Source organism: Crocodylus siamensis, chromosome 1 (assembly GCF_052110815.1).
Source record: "Crocodylus siamensis isolate JL-2025a chromosome 1, ASM5211081v1, whole genome shotgun sequence".
Taxonomy (NCBI): Eukaryota; Metazoa; Chordata; order Crocodylia; family Crocodylidae; genus Crocodylus; species Crocodylus siamensis.
Genome location: NC_143395.1, coordinates 123,908,092 through 123,933,203, shown reverse-complemented (window position 1 = coordinate 123,933,203; position 25,112 = coordinate 123,908,092). Strand labels below are relative to the sequence as shown.

The 25,112-nt window shown below is 39.2% G+C and overlaps 1 protein-coding gene across 16 annotated transcripts in view; it reads right to left on the bottom strand.

Moving 5' to 3' along the window:
• ARID1B (AT-rich interaction domain 1B) overlaps positions 1–25,112 on the bottom strand; it is a 446,992-nt gene that overhangs the window by 98,321 nt on the left and 323,559 nt on the right. For all 16 annotated transcript variants that reach the window (XM_090041894.1, XM_090041757.1, XM_090041776.1 and 13 more), the window contains one exon: positions 17,824–17,913. In XM_090041894.1, coding sequence (XP_089898020.1) covers positions 17,824–17,913 — 90 coding nt within the window. The remainder of the gene's footprint in view (positions 1–17,823; positions 17,914–25,112) is intronic.

Below are 25,112 nucleotides of genomic sequence, written 5' to 3'. Positions count from 1 at the left end.
CTGCTGAAGGGAAGAAATAAAGGAAGAGAAAAGGCAAAACAAGCAACAAAGGAAAAACATAGAAAGGAGTTTGGTGAAAGAAGAGGGAAAAATGGCAAAAACTGCAATGGCTTTAAGTAGTGATTTTCTCAGTGGGTGGCACTCACCATGACATACTCGCACTACTATGTTCTTAGAGAGAGAACATGGCCCAGCAGATAAAACACTGGTCTGACACTTGGAAGAGTTGCGTTTCTTTCCTAACTTTGATATCATCTTTTTAGATGATGGCAGGCAAATCAGTTCTCTCCCACTCTCTGCCTCTTTTCCCATCTGTAAAATGGGGATAACAATACCGACTCTTTTTTGAGACCTACTGATGAAAAGAACTATATAAAATAAATGTTATTATTACTATTATTATTCTTTATAGAATGTGGATAGCATTAGAGGACAGTTATTTAACCCTCACTGTGCCTACGTGGCTCCTTCATATTATATACAACCCTGTTGCTAGACACTAAAACAATTACAATTATGACAACTGAAAATGTAATTACACTTTCTTGATCTCGGTTTAAATGCATCAAAATTACAATACGGTTCTGCCTTCTCCACATACTGAGATTGACACCCCTGATGCACAGGAAGCTAAACCATATGTACTAAAGTATGACAAGACTAACTGCTATTGCCAAAAACCAAAGGAACAGCTTGAAGACAGATAAATATCAACTGGGAAACTCCACACTTCCAGACAGGGCAAACTTTATGCAGGTTTTGCAGCTCTGGTTTGACACAGTCTCTTGTATTTTAAACTAGTTTATTTTACTGCACAGACAAAACTTATTACAATTAGTCTATGATGAGAAGATACCACTGTAACTAATTTTAAAACCTTACATAATAGTTTGAATGAAATAAATATTCATATTTCACAACCCCCCCTCTCCCAAGTGCATCACACTCCTGGGATCCATTTCAATGAAACATTCTGTTCCAGCTCCACTATGAGTCTTTTATTATAAAGACAGTAAACTCAGTGCTATATCCAGTAAGCAAGTAAAATGCACAGGCGTTCTATTCACAATGGTCTTTTTAATCGATGTGACATAAGTTTCCAACCACTATGCTAGCTACAAATATTCCTCAGGTCAGCTATTATAACTGCCACTGAATATCCTGGGGATGGATAACAGACTGTTAACAATGATTTGTATTGGCAGTGGTGATTTCCATTACCTGATGAAGATAGGCTATGTGAAGATAAGTTTCTGTTATATCTGTTGGTATTTGAAAGCATCCTGAAGAGACCAAAACAAATAATGGAAGGCAGAACTTTTCTATCCATTATTACTTCTTCCATCAGCCTGTTCAGTTTTTAAAGGTCTGGACAACCTCATCACCTTTGTTTTCTACAAAGTAACCAGAAGAGAATCCAGAGAAGATCTGGGTTTCAGGGACTGGTTTTATAGTCCATGGTTCTAGAAGGTGTGTGTGTGTGGGGGGGGTTTGTCATTTCTTGAGACTGGGAGGGGATGAAGTAAGGATGTGAACAAGTCTGGAAGTTAAGAGAGCACCTCTTTTGTCACATTATATTTTCCTTCCATCTATCTGAGGTCATATTGAATCATGGCCTTAGACTGTTTCTCCAGTAACAATGACAAATTGGACAGGAAAGAAGAATTGGACCTAGGTCCTGATCTGGTTTCTTCTGGAATAAGTGGAGTCTGCTCTTCAGGAGCTAGTATGTGGGTGAGAGGAGCTATGAGGACAAACTGGAGTACTTGCAGGAAATTCAAATATTTTGGACACTGATGTTCTTATAATAAAAACAGAAAACTGCATCAATGTTAGAACACTTATTGGGAATGGCAGGGAGCAGCGGGCATATATGTATTTTTTGCATTATTTACGCAAATTTTACTTTGGTGCTCAACTTCAATTTATAAGCAACACAATAAAGAAAGTTATTTAATTGTTTAACAATAGATTTAAAGTTTTGGGGTTTTTTTCAGAGTGGCAGGATTACATCTAAGGGGTACTGAGGCAGGTAAATAACTAGACTGCATCTGATTGATCAGTTTGTATAAAAACAACTGGCTTCTTTTGGAAACTGCTGCAAAACATAAGGAAGTTAAGCTTTATAAATCATAATGGAAATGTATTTGCCAATGGAAGAAAATCTATCCCCCTACCTTAATGTCAGTGATAAAAAAGGAACAAGTGATAATTTACTCACTACCAAAACAAGGATTTCCTTGCCACAGGAAAATGTACAAACGGAGTTTGGCAAGGCTAAGTTATTTTAAATCTAGGTAAACAAAGTAGAGCTAGCTGTCTGGAGAATGTTCTCATGTTTATACTTAAATTCTATTTCTTTAAAGAATTACCTTTTTATGAAGTACAATTAAAGCCTCTGAGCTGCCTTTGCATTTTACAGGTTACAACTGAGAAAGCATCATACTATCTACTAAGAACTATACAGGTAAGTTATAATTAACTCATTTGTATATCTAAGCAAAACATACATATGAAGTTTTAAAAGGGCTAGATATTAAGTTCTCTCTTCCCATTGCTATTTATAAATATAATATTACTTTTATACACACATACATATGCGCGCATGTGTGTGTGTATAAATTATATATATAAAAAACTTCTATACATTCTGCACATCACCAATATTTATATATAACAGATTAACAAAGACACTGAAAATTTTACTTTTTCTCTTAATGTTATTGTGTGTCTATACTTAATAGTGTAACATAAGGTACTAGAACGGTGATTTTCAACCAGGACACTACAGCATCCTGCAATGGCTCGAGATCCTTTCAGTGGTGCCATGGCATGCCATGCAATGTTTTGATTCGCAAGAATCAAATAAGAATGATTCAAATAAGAAACCACAGCATTAAAAATATCTGACCTGTTGTGGTTTTTCTGAGTTTGCTGCAGTAGAAAAACTGCCTTATTATTTTTCTATAATAAAAAAAACGAACAAAGACTAAGAGCTGACATTTTCTGAAGGGTACCTTGAACCTAACAAGGTTGAGAAGCACTGTACTAAGTTTCATAAACGAATGTACTTAGACTTACAAATACAAAGATACATATAGATACATACACTGTGCTTTCTTTTTTATTGAACACACCTATACTCCATAACTATCTGCCCAGCGCTAATCCGTTTCTAAACCGCTGTCCTAGCATGTGTTCAGCTCAGCCACAAAAACCGAGAGGTTTCCCTGGATGTTTTAAATTCCTGGTTTGAATCTGAAGAGGCTCTTTCCAGGACAGTACACCAAGCCTTGATTGAGATGTTCAGTGTGCCTGAAGGAAACATAATGCTGAATTATCCTAATTTTTGTGTAATTAAAATATCCACTATAATGTTGTATTGACATAGCGCTTTCCTTTTAATTTCCCATCACATTTATTTATTTATTTAGGTGAAGGAAAAAAAATTAAAAACCCCTTTGATTATATTCAAATAATCATAACATTGCATATAATGTATTCTACATACACATGCACTCATGCATATTCACAAGCACATTACAAATTTATTGAAAGCAGTCAGGTTTAATCAAATTGTTGAGGAAGGGGCAGGTAGACAGGGCCACTATGGTCTTCTATGTATTTCCATGAGGAGGAACACAGGCGGAGTCACAATTCACACATGATTTTGACTAGCTGTCCTTGCTGATTCAGAAGCAGAAGCTTTTAATAAAAGTTAAAGGAAGAAATTAAGTGTATATTGACAAGGTTTCATAAAAGCTCTCCATCTATGATAGGAAATTTTTTGTACTTAATGGAATATGCAATTAATAGAATATCCTATACCATATTTTCTCTCATATTACGCCCCCCCCCATAAGACATGCATCCTATTTTGGGGAAGACAGAATAAAGAAAAAAAGCTTTTTCTAGAGTTATGATTGCATAAAGCAGGGAAAGAGCTTAATCCTCAGCTGACTTGCCCTCCCTTTTCTGCTTAACTAAGAGCTGAAACCCTACCTGTTGCTGAAGACTGGTCTTGATGGGTGGGGGATCTATGATTTTGGAAACAGCTAAAGAGTCTCCAGAGCTGTGAAACAGGAGAAAAGAGACAAGGAACAGCCAACAGAGAGAAAGATTGCTCTAAAAAGGTTAGCTCGGTTACTGGAACATCAAGACTACTAAAAAGGAGAGAGAATTCATAACACTCTTTCTTGGAGTGAAGAACAATGAACCATTAAGTCAACTGACTCCCTTAGCTGCCTCCATAGGAATGGCACTGCTGTTGCACTGTACACCAGAAAGCAAAACAGTGTAATTCTATTCTGGGCAGAAAATCAGCTTTTCTACTTAAAACACTCCCCCAATTTTATTTTTTTTAGGGGGCGGGGGGGCTGCCATTTGGGAAAAAGTATGCATGGTATGTGAATAAATATGGTATAAACCTTTAAGAATCAATGCACTTTGTGGGTACATTGTGCCTATATGGTAGCTCTGTCATGCAGAAATACCCAGATTACCTCTGAACAAGTTAGCCCATGTACAAAGAGGGTACTACACTGTTAGTGCAGTGCTGTTTCTCAGTATCTGATACTGGGCCAAGCATGCAAGTTATCATACCTGCCCCCAATCCCTGACTAATGTGACTAACCCAGCTCTCTGCAATCAGATTGGCTGCTTAAAGTGCCACTCACCACTTCTAAACACACCTGCAGGCTCAGGCATGCCTTGACACAGCCTCAGACTGTTCTGGCTAGCCTGATGTTCACAGCTCTCCCTGGTTCACTTGATTCTGAACTGGCTTCAGCTTTTCCTAACCCTGATCTTGGATCTCCCCTGAAACTCAGCACTAGCTCTGCTATCTCTGGCTTTCCTGGCATCCTGACTTCACTTGGCTTTTATGACCACGATCTTGGATTTCTCTTGGTGCTCAACACTGGTGCTCTGACCCCCGGCTCGAGGATTAGACTACATCCATTGGATCTTTCCTTTCAGCTACCTTGGAATTTGGTCCCATGCTCTCCACTCCACTGACTCAGACCCTGAACCCAATGCTTTGGTAACCTGTACTCCTACCTTGCTGACCTCAAAGTTACCCCAAAGAGCCTATCCACAGGCCCAGCCACCTACATCCCTGCTGAACCCCCACAGTAACCTGCTGAGAGGCAAGGCTGATTAGTGTGGACAGACACATTGGTGTGGACAGACCACCATGCTAATGTAGTAACTGAGAAGGCTCAGGTATCTCTATAAGCTACTATATTGTGCCAAAAGGCATTGGCATTAGCCAGGTGGAACCAGTTATGTTGTGCACAGGCTCATATTGTGCAAAGCTGATCAGTCAAACATCAAATGTAATAGATTATTTGCCTCTGACTAATCAGCAAATATCATATAGAAGTAAAACACAGTAAGTTAATATCCTGGGTAGTCGGGTGCAGCAGTTAAAAGCCCCACCAGAGATGACAGTCCCTGAAAATGTGTGCAACAGGAGAAGGTTTAAAGGGCACATTCTTCTGTAACTGCAAGCAACGGATGCTGTCAACATGCATGATTCTTACAAAGTCACCTTTATGATAGATAAAACATCAGAAGACTTTCTGATAACTTCTTTTCAAGCAGGCATACAAAGCTCAAAGAACATGGAACTAGTATGTACAGTGGAAAAAGCACAAGCCAAGATAATGCCTGGCAGCAGAGCATGCACAGTGTGGACAAGACAGATGATTACAGCACCATTAGCTCAGAGGAATTCTTCATGGGAGCAACAGGGAATATTGCAGTAGAAGATAAATAGACCATCTGTTGGAAAGCAATGGGGATATTTACAAAATGCTAAACTGGACAAAGGGACACACCCCAACATAGTGCCAGGAACAGGGAACATTTTATGTAACCTAAAGGAACTAAATTTTGGGTGAGAAGCCTGGTGAAAAAATACTGTTCCATGCTGGATGCATTAGAAAAAAAACATAATACATGTTTGTGCACATTCATCACCCCTTCTGGGAGATGCTGTTTCCTCAGGCTGACATTTGGATAGCTTTTAGCAACTGAGGTGTTTCACCAAACAACAAAATTTTCACAATACAGAGAGAGAGTACTATGGCTTATAGAGATAATGCTTTGATCTAGGGAAAAGAATAGCAGAATATGAACAGTGTTCCCAGCAACTTTCAAAAGAGTGACGGCCGCTGGGTTAAAGCTAAACAAAGTTGTAAATTCTTTGTAATGGAAAGAACACACTTGGAAGAGAAGTTACCACAGCAAGACCTACAGGTAGATCACAGCAAGGCTGAGGTCTTCATCAATATGCCTGCCCAAAAGGACAAGGAAAGGGTCTAAAGATTCCTTGGAAGGTATAGAAATTTGTGCTAGATCTGGCTGTCCAAAGCAGTGACCCAAGAACTCTACCGAAGGATCAAGTCCAGTGGAAATGGGATGCAAATCTTAATAAATAATTTGAGGAAATGAAGAAGTTAACTAAAGAGAGCCAATCTTGGCCGCAGTACATAGCAGGTTGTCCACAAACACCACCAAGGAGGGTACTGACATATCATTCTTGTAACCAGACAATTAAAATTGGAGACCAGTTACTTCCACATTGCAGGAACTAACAAAAACTGCACATTCAATACAAAAAAGATGCTTTGTTCTTAGCTCATGAATGAAAAAACAATTCACACCAATATTTATGGGAAGCCAGCGTTAGCTGGCTTTAATTTTAAACCTCTTATTGCTGTAGCCTGGCTAACACGTAAGGATGGTTATTTCTACGGTGTTAAGAAAAACGTGTTAAAAAGGATATAGGGAGATCATTTAGGGATTGAAAAATCTAAGAGAAGGACCCTGGATATTTTATACTGGCCACAATGAACAATAATATTAGACCGTTAAGCCTTGCCCCCTATGCCAAAAATTCAAGCCAAACTAAGCAAGACAGCCCATGTTGGAGGCTCAGGATAATCTGGCCGCCAGAATCAAAGTACTCATGAATTTCTTTATATCAGCTGGAAAAAGCCTATGTACTTGTCCTACACCGTTATTTTCCCTTCCCTGAGATATGACTTACGATAATGTAATACAGTCAGACAGGTGAGCATACATATCTTCTTTTTGCTAAACAAGGTGTTCCCCCTTGACTTGGCAATATCTGACAGTGGGCCACAGATTCTTAGGCATGAGTACAAGTAGTATGCAGTGGAGTATGGGTTTATATATCAAACTGTTAGTCTCCATTATCCCTAGTCTAACAGGCTAGTGAAAAACAGCATCAAAATAATAAAGCATCTACTTAGTCAGACTCCAATCCATTATTAGTACTGTTAAATTGCAGTGCTAAGTGGTACCAATGAAGCAGGGGGTGTCTGTCACTTGCTAACACTTTGTTCAAAAGAAAACAAGAATGTGAGAAACCAATGTGAGAGTCATTGGGGACTTGTGGGTATGTATAGAGAGACAGAGGGAGAGAAAGACAACAAAATAAGAAGACTTAATTTGGGGCTTCAAGAGCTGCCAACACTCAACAAAAGTGATGCCATGCTTCTTAACGATGGAAATAATGGTCATAAATGGTCCTGACTCACAACTGAGACTCAAGACATAGCCCTGTGGTTTTATAAGATTGCCACCCTAACTGAACACATATTACAGAGAAATAGGTGACACCTTATCTATGTCTCATCTGGGGGAGAGATATGGGTCACTGACTCAGCCGTTTTGTCTGAGAAGGTATCAGACAGTTAACAGCCTTTCCAGGTTGGGACAGCTGGGCCTCAGGCCACTGCACAGTTGGAATTAAGGGATTGACTGCCAAATGGCAACTGGGGTACTGAAGTCTCAGAGAAGAGCCGCACATGCACATGAACACCACTAGTTGATTAAGGTAAAAGACATATGAGAGGTTCTGGTAAAAGACCTGAAATGTACCTTTAGGTGATTCTGGCATGAGCCAGTGTAACCAGTTCTCTTATTATGCAGAGACTGAGCTCTGCCCCTGAATGAAGCACTCCTATGGTAAACAAGTTGACTCTGAGCAATTACTAAAAAACACATTTCCCGTAATTGAAGGGCTGCAACACCGCAGGATCATTTGGAAACTGACCCAAAAGAACAATGGAAGTGAAGCTACAACAGGGTTGCTTATTGGCTCCTAATTGGCTCCTAACCAGAAATCTTTTTCCACTTCAAGAAATACCATATTTTTTATTTGGTGAAAAACTGAAGGATCTTAAACGTGTATAGGGGGAAAAGGGTTAATGTGAGAGCTGACTCGTCACAATTTATTCTACAAAGAACTTGAAAACTCTCTGAAAAAGAAATGCTTTTATTTTTGCCACAGCATCACAGAAATCAGATTTCTGCATTGAGCTATTCTGCTAGTGAGCCTAAAACCTCAGCTTCTCCTACAAGCATGCCAGAACATTCAAGGTTCTCTGGGCCACAGTGACATGCAACATGCTTTCCCTTTGGCACCTGGACAATTTGTTTTCATGTTGGCATCTGCTAACTGCAGAATGACTGCCTTGTTTCTTTGCACCAGTTCAACAAAAGATGTTTCTCGGCATGTGTGAAATAATAGTTACGCAAAACACCACCTCAGAAAAAGCATCGCCTCCTGCAATGAGTGCTAAAGCTATTTTTCCTTTTTTGCAAAAGGCCTAGTTCCTATTGAGCAATATTGGTTGTTTTACTTATTTTCTAAAAAAATAATTTTCTAAAAAAATAATTTTCTATTATGCTTGAGTATCTTGCAATATCTTTGCTGTTTATTTGTGCGCCTTTTTCTCTTCACAATGTGAATAGCTTTGGGGAAGATGGAAACTAATGACCTAGCTCAGGCTTTAACCCAGACCCCCTAGTGTTCTACCAGCTGCGCTATTAGGTTAACTGGCTGAATCTCTCCCAGTTCTTTCTCTGATATTACAAAACCCTGCCTATGTATGGCATGCAATAATGTTTAAATTTTTTCCCACCCCAACCACCCTCAGCTACTGCCTAGCCTTGAAATTCATATCATCTATCACTGATAAATTGGAATCAGGGGAAGGATCAGACAGATTACCCAGATGGTAGTTTGGAAAGAAAAATCCAACCTTTCTTCATGCAAATCTTGCCTAATGCTCTCTGATGTAAATTTTAAGTGCAGTGCTAAGGGCACAGAAGTAGACACGTTTATGGAACTGTTGATACATTGACAGAGGTAAAGAAACTACTGTCTGTGTGGCTCTCAGGCCACTATTTCAACACATTGCAAACACAGTGCAAAATGCCTTTTGCTCTGGTGCTTGGAAAACTGGGACAACAGCAAGCTACAGTCAAAAAAATAAAAATCCACAACCATTTCACTAGGTGGCTTGGGCTGCAAGAACTAATCTGAGTATCAACATGAAAAATCTGGGAAGTCTGTCTGGGGTATACAATCAACATTTGTCTATGTTCCCCTAATAATATGCATACTTATGAAAATCACAGAGGACAGCAGCAAGGGAATGACATTTTTCAATGTGTAATCTGCAGGCTCTGCAGGCTTAATGGGCTAAATTTCAGGTTTGAAAAATTTAGCTTTCCTGGAGACTCATATTCATGCTGCCGATGGATCATCTCAGGTCCTCCTTATGAAGAAAATATCTTGAATGCCACAAGGTATATATGGTTTTGAGGACAAGACTTAAAAATATACAGTAAGTTCCTTCTGTTTTGTCTGGTCATAAGCCTGTTGTCTTTTGGTCCCACACTGCTGTACCTTTTTTGTGTTCAGGCTGACTCCTTGCTTTTCCTGAGTAATGGCTAAGGCTCCTCCCATAAACTTCTATGCTGTAGTACAAAAATCCTTTTGGGATCCTTCTGGAGGAAAATAATGATCTAAATGCTAGTTACTGATAAATATATTACTGTTTAGCTCTCAGCCGAGTGTCTTTGCAGACTGATGTAAAAAGAAATAAAAGGTCTTACATTAGAAATTCATTACACCTAGGCAGGTTTCCTCAAAAGATTAACTAGGGCTCTACTGAAGCCAAGCCTCCTTGAAATTATCAGGCAGACCATGGGCAGCTCTGATTTTACAGGCTAGAAAGGGAAGCTGTCCCAGGGACAGTGATCATACTCAGTAACTTCACAGTAATGCTGGTGACAGGAACAGCCACTGTCACTTTGTCAACTTCTTCATCAATGACAGGTTGTAGCTTCTTTCATTCCCTGAACCCGGAGGCAGAGAATTCAGACGCTGTCTAATGAAGTCAGTGGAAACTTTTCTATTAAGAAGTCCTGGTGTTGGCAATTGTATGAACTCTCTTATAATAATTCAGTTCCCCTCTCCTAACCGCAAATAAAAAAAATCCAATTAATCTTAAAAGATAAACTATTAATTAAAAAATATAACATTTACCATCAGCAAAAAAAAAAAAAGCAACAACATGACCAATCGCTAGTATACAAACTTTACTTGAAAAGTTGATTTTGGATTTGGATTATACTAGTATCATTTTTATCCCTAGCCCTGCTTTGGTGGATTGTGCCGAGAACGGCTTCTTTCTGAGTGTGGCTTGTTACTCTTAAAACATTCCCCTGGCCCTTCAATCATTCTTGCACAGAGGCAATACTGCTGTATATTTAACTGGTGCCACAACTCATTAGCTCAGCCCAAAGCTGAAGCAGCTGGGAAGGGGAATATACTTGATATCCAAATCTAATCTGAAGCCCACATCCATCCATTGCTGAAACCAGCACTTGGATCCTTTAAGAATTAACTTAGTTTGTCACTGTGACATCGCTTTGAATATTTTAAAATAAAAAAGTAACAGTCTGCATTCAACATCTGCTATGAACCTAAGCCAAACACCATTAAGACTTTAAGGGCCTAAAAAGAAAAGCAGAGACCCTGTGTCCCAACTACTTTGATTATTTATTGTATATCGTAAGCATTTTTGTTCTGCATTTGTACAGCACCTAGCACAATAGAGCCCTGGTACCTGATCAGAGCTCGCAGATACTACATCCAATAAATATAATTGATAACATTATTGAATGTAGACTGTACTCCATCTTTGTTCATTCTATTACATTTCTCCCAACTTCAGGATTTCAAATAAAAAATTTAATTAAATGGAAGTAATCAAAGCTGTACTGTCACACTTATGCTCAGTTCAAAACTACTCTGACTGTCATAGTCAAAGTAACATGGTACCAATAAAAAAAACACTAGACAGACAAATGATGACCTTTATCTCCTTAAAGACTGTGGGTGAATTTACTGTCACAAGATGAGAGACTATCAGTGCTGTCATAGTCCAGAGAGTGCAATGCAAGCTTCCCCTATACAATTCTGCCAATTATTTGATCAATTTTTTATGTGCGTATGTGTAATCTTTGAAAGAAGCAGGGAAAGGAGTGCTGAGATTATTTTGCAATGGCATTCAAGGTAAGGAAAAAATGCTTTATGGAGCATCCTCATAATAAATAAGTGCTTCTAAAAATATGCAGTGTTTCATCTAAAACTTACTCTGTGTCTTGCATGGAAGTTTTCTGGTTATCCAGAGTACAACTCATTTAATGCCAGGTTGCTAGGCATAAAGACTTTTACCAGGCTGGCATGCTGTTTGTGAACACTCGCTTGAACTCAGCTTTACTGTATTGACCCACTTGGATAATGGTCTGAGCAGAAGGCATCCAAACATACCTGTAGCTTTGCACTCTGTTACGTGTCTTGAACGTCTTCTTTTTCAAGAGCCTGAAACACTTCAGCCTACATCAGGTAAACTTATTACCAAGTCTGATTTAACCTTAAGTGGTGTCATCATTAACATGGCAAGCAGAAGAATTTTAATGACAAAAATCATTTTATTCTCTGGCTCCTCTGTGCTCTGAATGGATCCCAAATCCCCAAATGAGAACAAAAATGTAATCGGGGGAAAAAGTCTTTTAAGATCTAAAACCATGCTACAGTATCTTTTTTGTTGCAATAAGAGTTCTTTGATCTATCTTTTCCTCTGTTTTTTTTTCAAGAAATAGATTTTAGTTTCTATCATCAAATGTCAGTATTAAACCACGACACAATCTAAGTAGAAAAATGAAAGACAAATTCTGAGATTGGTATTTATGCATTCCAAGCAAGTAAAAATTAAAAGAAAATAAATTAATAATAACCAATGTTAATAATAATAAATAAATACATCTCATTTTAGTAAAAGAAAATAAATGAAGGTGACGTTCAGTTGCTGACAGTGTATAGATGAGGGGAAAAGTGAAAGGGAATAAAAAGAAAACCTTACATGAAGCTAATGAGCAAGTCAGGAGCTTGTAGTTACAGAAATTCAGTTTGCTGTTTAGTTTTTTTTTGTAGGAAAACAGAACATCAAAATGTCTGATTATATTCCATCTGTTCTTATCTCTTGCTAGATAACATCTCTGCTGCCAAAAAGACATTTAAATTTATTACATTGCAGCTATTGATAAATATAATTTCTATGAAGATCTAATGCTAAATCAAGACTAGATGTAGAGATAAAGCTTACAGAGGGCTGTGTCAAACAGGTCCAGATTTCACTCAGCACTTCCAGATTTTCCGCCAGCGGGATTCTAGAAGGCTGAATTTTCTCACTGTTTTTCTTCACAAAATGGCTTTTAATGGAATACACATTTGTATCACAACCCTCCCCCTTCCCTAAAATGGACCAGGTAAACAATAGGAACAAATAAAGCTGGAAGTAGGAAGAATGACAGAACTGCTACTGGGAGGAGGTAGAAGAGCAGAGGAAGGGTACTGTTCAACAATTTCAGGAGATCATACTCTGGGCACCTTCCATGCAGATCTGACAGGCACAGAATGGTGCCATGAAACTGCCTCCAGCAACAGAATACATTTTCCGGCACATCACAGCAATGGCAATAGCATCAATTCTGCTTGCAATCCATGTCCAAACAGAAAAGTTCTCAGTGGTCCTATTTCAGCATATCTCAAGGACTAATTAAATCCTCATTACTATCTTCTAATTATTCCTGTGCTCTGGGATTGCACTGAGCAAGTCCCTGGTGGTGCATTAGATGAAAAGGGTTAAATAACCTGTGTTGGTTTTGAGACTCCAGATCTATTTCAGACCTCTAGCATATCATCAGCATTATCATGAATATTTAACTACATACTGCTGTGAAAACTATAATGGGAAAACAATTAAAGATTTTTAAAAAATTAATTCCGACCCATATACATTTGCCCTAATAAATAAGGCTTCTTTAAGTATCCCCATTATGAGAATATCTGTGAGAATAATGGTATGAAGCTATTTACTGTTTCCATTATATTCAATGGTTTTCAGGAGTTCTCAATGTACTATTTTAATATGAATAAGACTCACATTTTGAACTCTGAGCATTTAAAAAACATTAACCTGGAGTAGAGGAGTTTTGTCAGCTCTGTTAGTGTATAGGAAAGAATTTAGTATGTTGAGCTAAAAAGAAAAGTCCAATTCAACACTGCCATAAAGCAGAATTTTCTATTTGTCTTGTATGGATGTACATGTACACATGCTAATATTATTAGACTATGGTAAGAGAATGTGTGGGAGCTAATCATTAGGACAGGGGCAGGCAATTATTTTGGGCAGAGGGCTGCTTACTGAGTTTTGGCAAGCCAATGAGGCTGCATGATAGGCAGCCAGGGGGGATAAATTTTAATTTTCTAAATTTTTTTAAGGGCCCCGCAGGCCGGATAGAATGGCTTGGTGGGCCACATCTGGCCTGTGGGATGCATTTTGCTCACCCCTGCATTAGGACAAAGGATGGATGGCTGGGAAGCCAATTGTCTATTCCCAGCTCTGGAATCAATTTACATTATGACCCTGAGCAAGATGCTTCAGGTAAAAGGCAGATAGAATAGTGCCACTGAAATCCACCGATATCAGTATTACCTTTTATGATGCAACTGTTACAACTGTGTGATTCTGTAGCAACACAGGTGCTGCAAATCCACTATAACTTCAGCATTCTTTCATTCAGGATTAAAGATACAGTGATTTAGCAAATCAGGCAGACATAACAGTTACTTTCTAACAGCTGATATGTTGTTCCTGCAGTAGCTCTCTCCCACTTTTTAAAGTGGTATATTCGACCATAGCCTCCAGCCAACTTTGCAAAAAAGGTGCAGCTGATTTTGAAAGTGTCAGTTACTGCGTGGCCAGTTTAATGGAACCAGATTTTGGAAATGTTGCAAGCCCACAGCCTAAACTGACTTCTAATGGGATGCTCAGTGCCTCTCAAAATGAAGCACCTAAAAACAGAGACACACAAAATTGGTAGATAATTGGCCTTTACCCTCAGTTCATGCATTTATAAAATACGTATGATACTATTTACTTCACTATCACACAGAAGCAAAAGGAAATTAAAGCAATTAAGTGTCTGCAAAGAGTTTTAATTTTACTGCATGGAAGTAGACCTAATCCTGTTCTTATACAAATGCAAAACTGGAGTGATTCTGGAAAAAAAGAACAATGATTGAGGACATAATTTGAGCTATCCAGAAAAAAATTATGATTGCTACTATAATGAAGTTTCCATAAGAAAAGATATGCAGCAGCTACTTCCACACAATAGCACAACTTGTGTAGGTAACAGTTAGGTAGAAACAGGAAAAGTTCCAGTGTCTTAGTATCAAATCTAAATAAGTGCAGACCCAGGAATGCAAATAAAAATGTGCTGCATGAACTGCTTCTGCTGATCCTGAGCCAGGTACAAAGGAGCTGCAGCCTCAGTAAGATATGAAAGATTTTCAAAATCGTTTAAAAAATACAAATAACATTTACACTACATTTAAAATAGAAGATAAACTACATCAAAAGTAATTTAAAGGCCTGGTAAACTCTAAACCCCTAGAAATTCCTACTGCTACACACACATACACACACACTCTCTCTCTCTCTCTCTAAACGTACATATAAAAACGCCTGGTCGCTTGATACTGTACTCTATGATAGGCGATGTACAGCCTTAGGCTGGCAAACATGAGAAATCCCAGCTGGGTGCTGAGTAACCATGAAAAGAAGGATAAAATACAATCAAACACTTTCGTAATAAAATAACTAATTGTAAACATAGTAGTTTAAGTGTGGCATTTCAGCAGTCAGAATGGCTGTACCTTGGATCCTACTCTGTCAGTCAAGCTCTGGAGAATCTGCCTAATAATATATTTTTCGAGTGTTGAGAGTATGGGATTCCATTCAATAAACTATTAGAAGGCTTTTGTTCATTCAGTCATTTCTTCAAACAAGGAAGGAAATGTTATGTAAAGTGCTAGAAGGAACAAAAACGCCTTATCCTAAACTGGAGGGTCTCTTGGTGTTTTTTTGCTGGAAAACATTCATATCAGTGCACCAAGCGTTTAAATTACTGTAACAGACGCCTGCGGATCAGGTGTCTTCAGCAGCAACGATTTTCTGCTCAGGTTTTTATCAGTAAATGACAAGTACCTTTCCTTTGAGTCCCTACCTCTTCCCCTGCTTCTCTTCTCCAAGTTCAGTGGAAATCAGTTCAAGCAAGCAAAGGAATCAACTAATGTAACAGCCTTTTTAAAAGGTGAAGTTTTCCATTTCAAAGGAACCTCTAATCAATGATAGGGCACAAAAGGGAATGCACGCATGTTTATGTGCGTACAGCAGACTTTATAGAAGCTTTGGGGAGCATGTTCTGCAAAATCAATATGACCTACCTAGTTACAAATTTCATATCTGCTGCATGAAACAAATGGACATTTTATACAACCTGGGTCACAAGGACTGTTGTGAGAAGCATGCCAGAAACCTCAATGTAAATTATCAAAACAGAAAAACAAAGCATGTTGCATATAAACAATCAAAAGCTATTAAAATACTTCCAAATTCAAGTGAAAACATATTCTTTATATTATACCCACATAGGTCATCCTCCACATGGGAAGAACAGACTAGTATACTTCTTATATCCCAGTTTTTCCACCTCTGTCTGCTAGTTTGGCTTTTTGGTTTGGCGGCTGTCTTTTCCTTTATTTCAGTTTGATCCCCCAGTTCTTAATGATGGTTTCAACCACAGACTGCCATCTAATTTCCTTGTAGAGAATGGATCCATACATTCACCCCCACAAGGAAATTAAAGCATTCTGCTCACCCGTGGCCACTGTTAACCCATCCTCTGAAGTCTTATAGGGTACACAATGCTGAAGAAATAAATACAGTTGGGCAGCTCCATGTGCTATGCTTAGATCCAACCATCACAAGAAATGCACACAGCTCCTGAGAAGCATGGGTCCCCGAAGCCTCAGTCTGACCCCTTCCCACAGCCTATCACACGCAATATTCTGCATTAGTCTTTGGTACCAAGGTTGTTCTTCTTCCACCAGACATGGATCACACTAAAGAACTGTTAAGGTAGAATTGAAGCTCTATGCTAACAACAACTGTATGTAAAGGTGACCTGGAAAGTAAATGACAACTAAATTAAACAAGAGGTAAAGAATATTTTGTGATATCCTTTACTGGAGCAGCTGCATGACTGGGAGATCTTTGGACAAGCTTCTGGGCATCAAGTCTGCCTTTCTTCAGGGACCTACTACAAAGGAACCTTTCTTCAATATCAAAGTGACTTTAATGGGAGCACTTAAAGCATTAATTTGGCTTTATTTCCTATTGTCATATCTGCTTTGCTAACCAGTTGCTAGTACTGTGTTTACTTGCATACCCCATGCACTGCTCCCTAAAAACTGGCCCTCCAAAATTGGGATGCATGCTTTAAGTAAGGAAACTGTTTTCCATACTGGAATGGAGGTATAGGGATGCTGTGATTGTTGCTGAGGGCTGGGTCCATATTGGGCTCCAGCTGCCTGCAGGAGAGGTAGAGTCTACTCTTCAAGGACAGAGTCTATTCTGTAGTTCAAACTTTAAACCCATCACAGCTGATGTCAAACTAGCAGCAGCTTTTCACTTTTCGGTTAAATATTAAGCTCGGGCATTTGCAGGGTGAGACAGTGATACTGATGCGCAGACTCCATTCTCTGCTCCACATGGGACACGTATTCAGCCATGGCTCTGGAAAAATCTCTTGCTCCATTCTGCCTCCCCAAAACAAGATGCGTTGGGATGTGTGATTTGCAGAAAAATACAGTGCATTTCAGTCGTTGTGTAAACAAGGCCTTTGGTTCACTGGCATTCTATCTTATAATCAGGTTATGAAAATAGCCCATAGTTATTTTATCTTATAATCAGGTTATGAAACTGTAATAAACTCCCCTCTTAGGGCAGTTACATATAACACAGTTAAAAGATAAAGATCCCTGTCCCTAAGATAAAGATTTATCCCATTCATTGATGAATGAACCTGTGCTGGCTAAAATAGCCCTAGTCAAACAGAGTTCTTGCTAGCAAAGTTTTATCAACAATGTGTTTAGGGTCCAGTATTTCTGGTGATAAAGGAGGGAGGTAGACCACTTGACCCAACTAGTCTATTTTGCTCTTTAAATGGAAGGGGATTTTGAATTTCTACCTACAGCTGGTCAGAGATCAAATTTCATGTTAAATAACCATCAAGTTTCTTCCGTTTTGGATTCTCAAGAACACTAGTTAAAACTCTGCAGTACAATCCTTTCATGCTGTTGACAGTCTTTTAAGAACGCCTTGCTTGCAACGGTGCTTTGGTTAAATCCTGCTACTCATTCACTCCCCCTGGAAAGGACCCCCTCCAAACCCCAAAACCCCCACACAGTCTGTTACAATAGAGACTGTCATTTTTTTACTAGGCAAAAGCAAGGGAAATTCTATCATGTCCACATGCTGCTGAGAATGAAACAAACATTTGGCACAAAGTAAAAACCTCACAAACCTCGATCTTGTGGCATTGGTGACTGGCTCAAAGCAGGATGGGAGCTGGATTCTGACTGGCTGCCAGAAGGTTGAGGTGGCATCTGACTGCCTGCAAAACAAAGAGAAATGACTTCCCTTTAATGGTGTGATGTACAATTCAAACACTGCTGCATCTCTGAACCGCTGAACATCAAAGAAAAATAACCAACAGTATGCAACAGAGATACAGCTCAACAGGTCTTCCTTTTTCACATTTTCTAAACCCAAGCAGGAAGCATGCATAAACATATTAAGCAACAGGCATGCCGAAATGTTCAATTTCGTATTGAGTGAGTTCCCAACCTCACTGACATGATCCAATTTATAGCTGCAAATCTCCTGACACGTATTTCTGTTAGAGAGTTTAACAAAATCCAAGTCTGGTGAACAATAGGGCTCATCCTGCCGAGCTTGAACTGGCCTCCAGCCAGGCAGACGTGGACTGCTGCCAAAAATATTACCAATGAAAAATTCAGTCAATACAGAAATGACTAACAACAACAGTATAAAAAAAAAAATCTTACACTGAATCAGTGGATTTGAATGTCCACATGTAAAGCAAGAATAAAAAACCAAAATGGATACATGGACTGAGAGAGGTGTGGGGAGTATCTGTGAGAACTGATAAGTGAATGGAGAGTCTTATTATACACAAAAAGGCACCAGGACAAATAAGAATGCCATGGTACTTTTAATGTCCATGCAAATCAGATACAACCCACTTTTAAGGTTTCATTCAAAAGACTCATAAAAAGTGAACTCTATATAAACTGAGGTTTATTTACCCTGAAACAATGAAGAGCTCAAACACTGTCCAAATTTTCAGACCCAGGAGGCTGAGAATATTAGGTCAGCCCCTTCAACGCTATTATACGGTAAAGCAGATGCTTACTGTACTGATGAATGACACTTGAGAGCCACTTCTCTGGGTCACATCTTAACCCTCAACATCGCGTTAAGTGTGTAGGGCCAAGCAGCAACCCTTGTGCTGCTACAAGATGGCAACTGCCAAGTAATCAACCTGCCACAGCCTAAGGAGAAATGAGAGCAAGTCTCAAACGTCTCCTAGGACTTTCATTCACTGCTGATTTTGAGACACATCTGCTCTTGACAGCCAAAGCAGCTTGAGGACCACCTCAGGTTAGGCAACAAAAATATACTTCAGGCTTTCAGAAATTGCTGATGCCTACTGTGGTATAAACGGCAGTAGACAGATTTTTATTCCTTACCCTTAAAAATGTACAGATTATTCTCAGATTGTTTTTCACTTTAAATACTAGAAATACAAAAACATGACACAGATTTGTGTGTACTTAGCGTCATTTCCTTTTGCTTAGCTGCCAGGCTTTTTAATGGATAAAATGGAAATCCGGTGGTTATTTCTGGAATCATAAGTATGGTCTAAAGACAGCCTGTAGGGGTTGCTATTTCCTTAAAGCTATGAAGTGCCAAACATCATAGACAAGTGAAGTATTACATAATCCTTCTGCCCCGTGCACTGCCTTGTTTCAGAGCAGCCATGTCAGTGACTGAGTACAAAAGAAATATTAAATAAAGAGCCAAGGCACAGAAATAAAAACTATAATTTTAAGTATAAACATTGTCAAGCTATTTGAATTAGGAGAGTTTGCACTAAAGCACATGAGGGATGACATTACTATGAAAGGATGTGACAACCGTCTTATTTCCACAATTTGCAAGAGGCAGAATTTTTCCTCCAAAAGACCAAACCATGATGCTACTATGAAACATTCAGTGCCTGGGGCCTTGGATCCACAAACCATTTAGGAAGTCTAAGGCCTATGAGAATAAAATACCGACTTCTTTTTTGATGTCACTCAGGAGTGGGCTGTAGCAAGACAGTAAGTGCCTATATTATAATGAACACTTCTGCATGACAGAATGAATTCAGTGACTCAAGACTGTAAACAAACGGTAATTCCATGTTAACACATGGCACTACCACTTACGCTGCATATGCCTGAGGCACTGGTATCAGACAGACTATTTCAAGTAAACCTAGAGCATGCCTCTGAAAGCCATAGAAGTCTTTATAGTTACAAAAAACAGGCAGAGCTACCGCTGGTTGCCCTGTGCAGCCCCCAAATGACATCTCCTTCAGGAACAGGATTGGCAGTTCCTCTAAAAACTGCATACCTTTAGTCTGAGCCATTTTAATCTTTCAAAATCTCTAATTTTTTATGTTAATAATTATGCTAATCACTGAGCAAGACTCTTATCCTGTATATACAGACATACAAGCACAGCACAGGCAAAAGCAAACTTTAGAACTGTGCATATGTGAATTATGTAGTACAGAAATCAATTTCATCTGCATCATCTAGAAATGTGAAGTCAGGAGTTTTTCAAATTAAATGAAATGACTGGCACCTGCATACATTTATACTACTATTTTATTTATTTATTTAAAAGGGTACTTTTGAACATTCCCCATTATTAAATGAAAACTTCAGAACAAATTTTGCTTGTGACAGAAGAAAATTATTTTTGTAAGTAATAAGCAGTTGATCCAAAACTATGAGCCCTAAAATAAAAGATTAGCTTGCAACAGTACCATACATTTTACTAAAAAGTTTTTGTTCTTGTGGATTAGGTATGCATTATATGCACAAGTATACAAAAGGCTGCAAAGCTACTACTGAATATTGACCATATGTTTAACCAAAAGCAACCAAATGTTAGAGTATTACGGCTGTCACTTTGTCTTGAAAGGTGATCAGTAAAAGAAGAGAGTTCCACTTATGGGTCATCTTAAACATATTCAGAGCACTTAACTTCTATTTTTGCATCTAACACCCAGTCACTAGGAGTTGATTTCAAAGAGAGCTAGGCACCTAAGTTTCTGTCAGGACCCAAGTCTGTGCATTTTTTATATTTCTTTGTGGTATAATAAGATGAACTTCAAGGTTGATTGGTTTTTTTTTTTAAAAAAAGCCTGTGTCTTTTTTAAAACTATTTTTCTTATTGGACTGTGATAGCAAGGATCAATAGTCCTCCATTGTATTAGGTGCTGTACAAACACAGAATAAAAGGGAAGTCCCTGCCCCAAAGAGCTTACCATCTAAGTATCAAGAAAGAAAAACCTAATTAATGGTGAGATTTAGAATTGATACAGAGAAGTAGTTTGAATTCCAGAGAATCAGAACTCTTTATTCCTGTTCCCTCAACCGCTGTTTAATAAACACAAGGAAGAAAATCTTTTTGGTTTGGTTCTGCAACAGACAATGTGTGAGTTAACACAGCGCTTAATGGGGCTTTGTGCATCCTGTGCCTCATATACAGCAGATCCCCAGCCTTTCAATTTAAAAATGTTTATGTTCCTAGTATACATTCTTGAGACTTGAAAAGTGCTTCAGCAAGGCTAAGATCAGACTTGATATTCCAGATACTCAAAAGGCAAAAAGCAAGCAGAAAAAAGAAATGCAAAAAACCAGAAAATTACTCTTAAAAATAAACTATCAACCAACCAATTCACACTCCTTCCATCCCTTCAGACTTTTATGTAGCAAAAAGAAAGAAAATGGGCACATTTTCTCTGAAACTCCTTTAGGGAGGCCACTTTCATTACTATATTAGCATACTTTTCTATTAATTTTGGAAGACAAATTGCAAAGAATGAAACAAGTATTTTTTTGTAACATGAATATAGCTATTTGGGGGAGAAAACGCAAATTATTTCCCTGATAACTGTTTGATCCTTTGACTCAATGGAATATGGATGGAACTTTCAATAGGGCTGATGTTTTCCTGTGGTTTTGCATAGTACTACCCTACAGTGATAAGATATTCCAACTGCGAGAGTTTATGCATGGTGAACACTACTGTACACATTGTTACAAAGCATTTTTATTATGAAAAATCACAGTAAACAGAATAGCGCATGTAACACTAATAGACAGTGACATGCTATTATATTACGCTAGATGTAAAATAGTATCAAGTAAATCTTAATAGTAAGAGTGCCATTCAAATCAATAGCATTGCATCTAGCATAGTGTGGAATGCAAGATATATAAGAAAATTTTATGAAAAGCAGCTACTGTTGCATGAACAAGAGAACCTTTTAAAACTTAAATACTGTCTTTTTAAATTTGTTGTGAAAATTCTAAAAAACGAGAGCTTATGGGATATATGACATAAATGCCTACTGGATTACCTTTTTTTTAAAAAAACTAGTTAATTCACAAGTACAAAGGGAAGACATTATTTTTAATGGTTAATAATATTGTGACAGCCTGTATTACCATTTTCAAATAAAATTATGCTAAGCTTTTTAAAATATTTTGTATGAGAATGTGCATCCGCGTTGGAAACAGAGGCTGAAAAGGTTAACTTTTATCTTTCAGACAAGCTGGATTGAACAGTCGGGACACACCTCTTACACTGCAAAGGTAGAAAGAGGAGATTGCATTAAGAGTAGAGCCATTAAATTTGCAGTTAACAAAGGAGTATAAATTCCTCAGAGCCAAGATGCAGCAAGAAAGAGAAAGCACTTGATCAAGTACAGAAGAAGGACCATTATGATTAATTAGGGTCCAATCCTATACAAGGTTGCACACATGCTGTAACATGCAGATGGCCCTCAGTTCCCATCAATATAATAGGAGTGGAGGATCCTCAGTATCTGCAGAAGATGCTGAACACTTCGCAGGGCTTTGCCTTTAAAAACTGATTCAAGAAAGCACTTAAGTGAGAACATGTTTCCATGTGCAAAATAAGATGGAAAGGATGGGGATTAGTACAAGAACCAAAAGGTGGATAAGGAACTGGCTAAAGGGCAGACAACAGTGAGATGTATTGAAAAGGGAACTATCAGGCTGGAAAGACATTACTAGTGGAGTTTCTCAAGGATTACTCTTCAATCTTTCATTAGTGAGTTTTGCACAGGAAGTAGGAGTATGCTAATGAAATTAATTGATGACACTAAATTTGGGAGCACTGTCAATACAGGGGAGGATCGGAATATTATCCAAGAAAGACTGAATGACTTTAGGGAATAGAGTTATTTAACTTGAATGGTATTTAACAACAAAAGTTGCAAGGTTATGTACTTAGGAACTACCATATTTACTTAAATATAAGACGACCCCCAAAACTTAGATCCTATATATGGGAAAAGTATAAATGTTAAAGTTTTCCAAGTACAGACTCTTAAGTATTGGAGAGGTTGTCTGGAATCTCACCCTCCCCCTGGCTACAGCAGGGAAGGCAGAGTTGGGGGGGAGGGGTCAGGTGGCCCCTTTGCTCTGCCCCACCCATTCCCTGCAATCACTCTGCCCCCCCGCCCCCCAGTCACCTGTACCCTGCCACCTCCAGCTCCCCACAGACTCTTCCCATCCCCTAAGCCCTTGTTGTCAGATGCTGCTCAGGCTGTACATCACACCATTAAAGGGAAACTCAGCCCATGCCTGGCCATGAAGCAGTGTCAGTGCTGCTGATTGGCCAAGTAGGGGAAGGGGTGTCCATGTGCTCCATGCCTGGGAGGGACCCCAGCCTGAGCTGGAGCCAAGCTGCATCTGATAGTAAGGGGGAGGAAGGGGCTGCCCATGGGATGGGCAGGAGGTTGCTGTGGGTCTGACTCTGGCCCTAATCCAGGCTTCCTGAGCTGCCTACTCCCCACTCTCCTTCGCATGTGAACGTAAGACAAGGGGCTTTTTCCTCCATGCTGATGGGGGCGGGGGAAGATGGGACCTTATCTTCTCTTTGAGTAAATACAGTAATAGCAAGCAAAATTAGAGAGGGGATATGGCTGCTTTTTAGAAATGCATCAGTGGGTAAAAAAACACAACTATATAAGCTAAAGGGCAATGCTGGTGAAAGAACTAAAGGTTATAAACTGGCCATGAATAAGTTTAGACTGGAAATTAGAAGATAAGGCCTAACCATCAGAGGAGTGATGATCTAGAACCAGTGGGCAGAAACCTGTTTCAATACAATACAGTGTTTGATAAAATTATGAACTAAGCTATATTACATTATAATCAGTGAAGCATGGATCCACTGACTCAAGAGACTCTTTTCAATCCTACATTTAAAGGTAAGCATATACTTCGGGGCCATGCTGAATATGGACTTTCAAGATGCAATTTTAAATTAGCCTTTTGAGGTAGCTGAAAGGGAGGTGCAACTGGCCTTGACCTGCAAAAACCCTACCATGAATTTCTCATTCTCCCCTCAGCTTCCAGATCCCATGCTCACTTAAACAGAATAATATTTTTTCTCACATTACCCATGCTTTCCTACCAGATTAATAACACTTTTAAAACTAGCTTTAATATACTTTCTCTAAAAGCTAATTTTACTTTGTTTCCTTGCCCCTAACCTGGATAAATACTTTAAGGCTTTTTATAAATTTGATCAGAACCTTGTTTTTCAGACCACTGCACTCGATACTGGTACTGGCACTCACTCTGGCCTGCTCAGCTGGTAAGTAAATAATACTGGTTGAATGTTCTGTGATGGACCCAACTGCATCACCTTCAACTGGTTCACAGACATGAATACAAAAATCACAACTTGAATCCTGCCATTAATTTCAGCACAGCAAAAACAGGTGGTATTACTCTCCTTAGCAGTGCTTCACTGCTCCCTTGGGTCAGGCTGGGCTTAAAGTCAGAGGCCCTCAAATCTCACGACGCATTACACCCTGCTACGTAGCATTCTGAAGTGAGGTTGCATTCCAGCTGATTTGTTTCTCTATAGCAGGGGTGGGTAAAATATGGCCTGCACGTCAGATTTGGCCCACCAGGGGATTCTCTCTTGCCTGCAGCTCAGGTACAGTCCCTTGGCCTTGCCCAGGCCAGGTGTGGTAGACACCCTGCGCTATGGCACATTCAGCCAGTCCCACTACTCCTGGACAAGCAGTGGGGTGGGAGTGGTACAGTGGCCGGACTCTTCATTCTGGCAGCCCCTGCAGTGATGCTTCCTTCCACCTGCTGTCTGATAGTGTCTCCGCCACAACCGGACCTGGCCCTGCTGCCCAGGTGCCCTGACCCACCAGTCCCACACCCACTGCTGGGAGTGCTGGTGGGTGTCAGGTGGATGGGCCACGATCAGATAGAATCAGTTGTCTCCCTCCCCTAGCCTGGAACAGCTTACAAAAACTCCTAAAGTAGCCGTTTAGCCAAAATAATTGCCCACCCCCGCTCTACAGTAATCCAAAGCAACTGCAAATTCAGTTTTAACTGGCTGTTGAAGCCAAGTTTATAGCTGCTTTGTGTCACTGGAGATGTGCAAAGCAGTCAATGT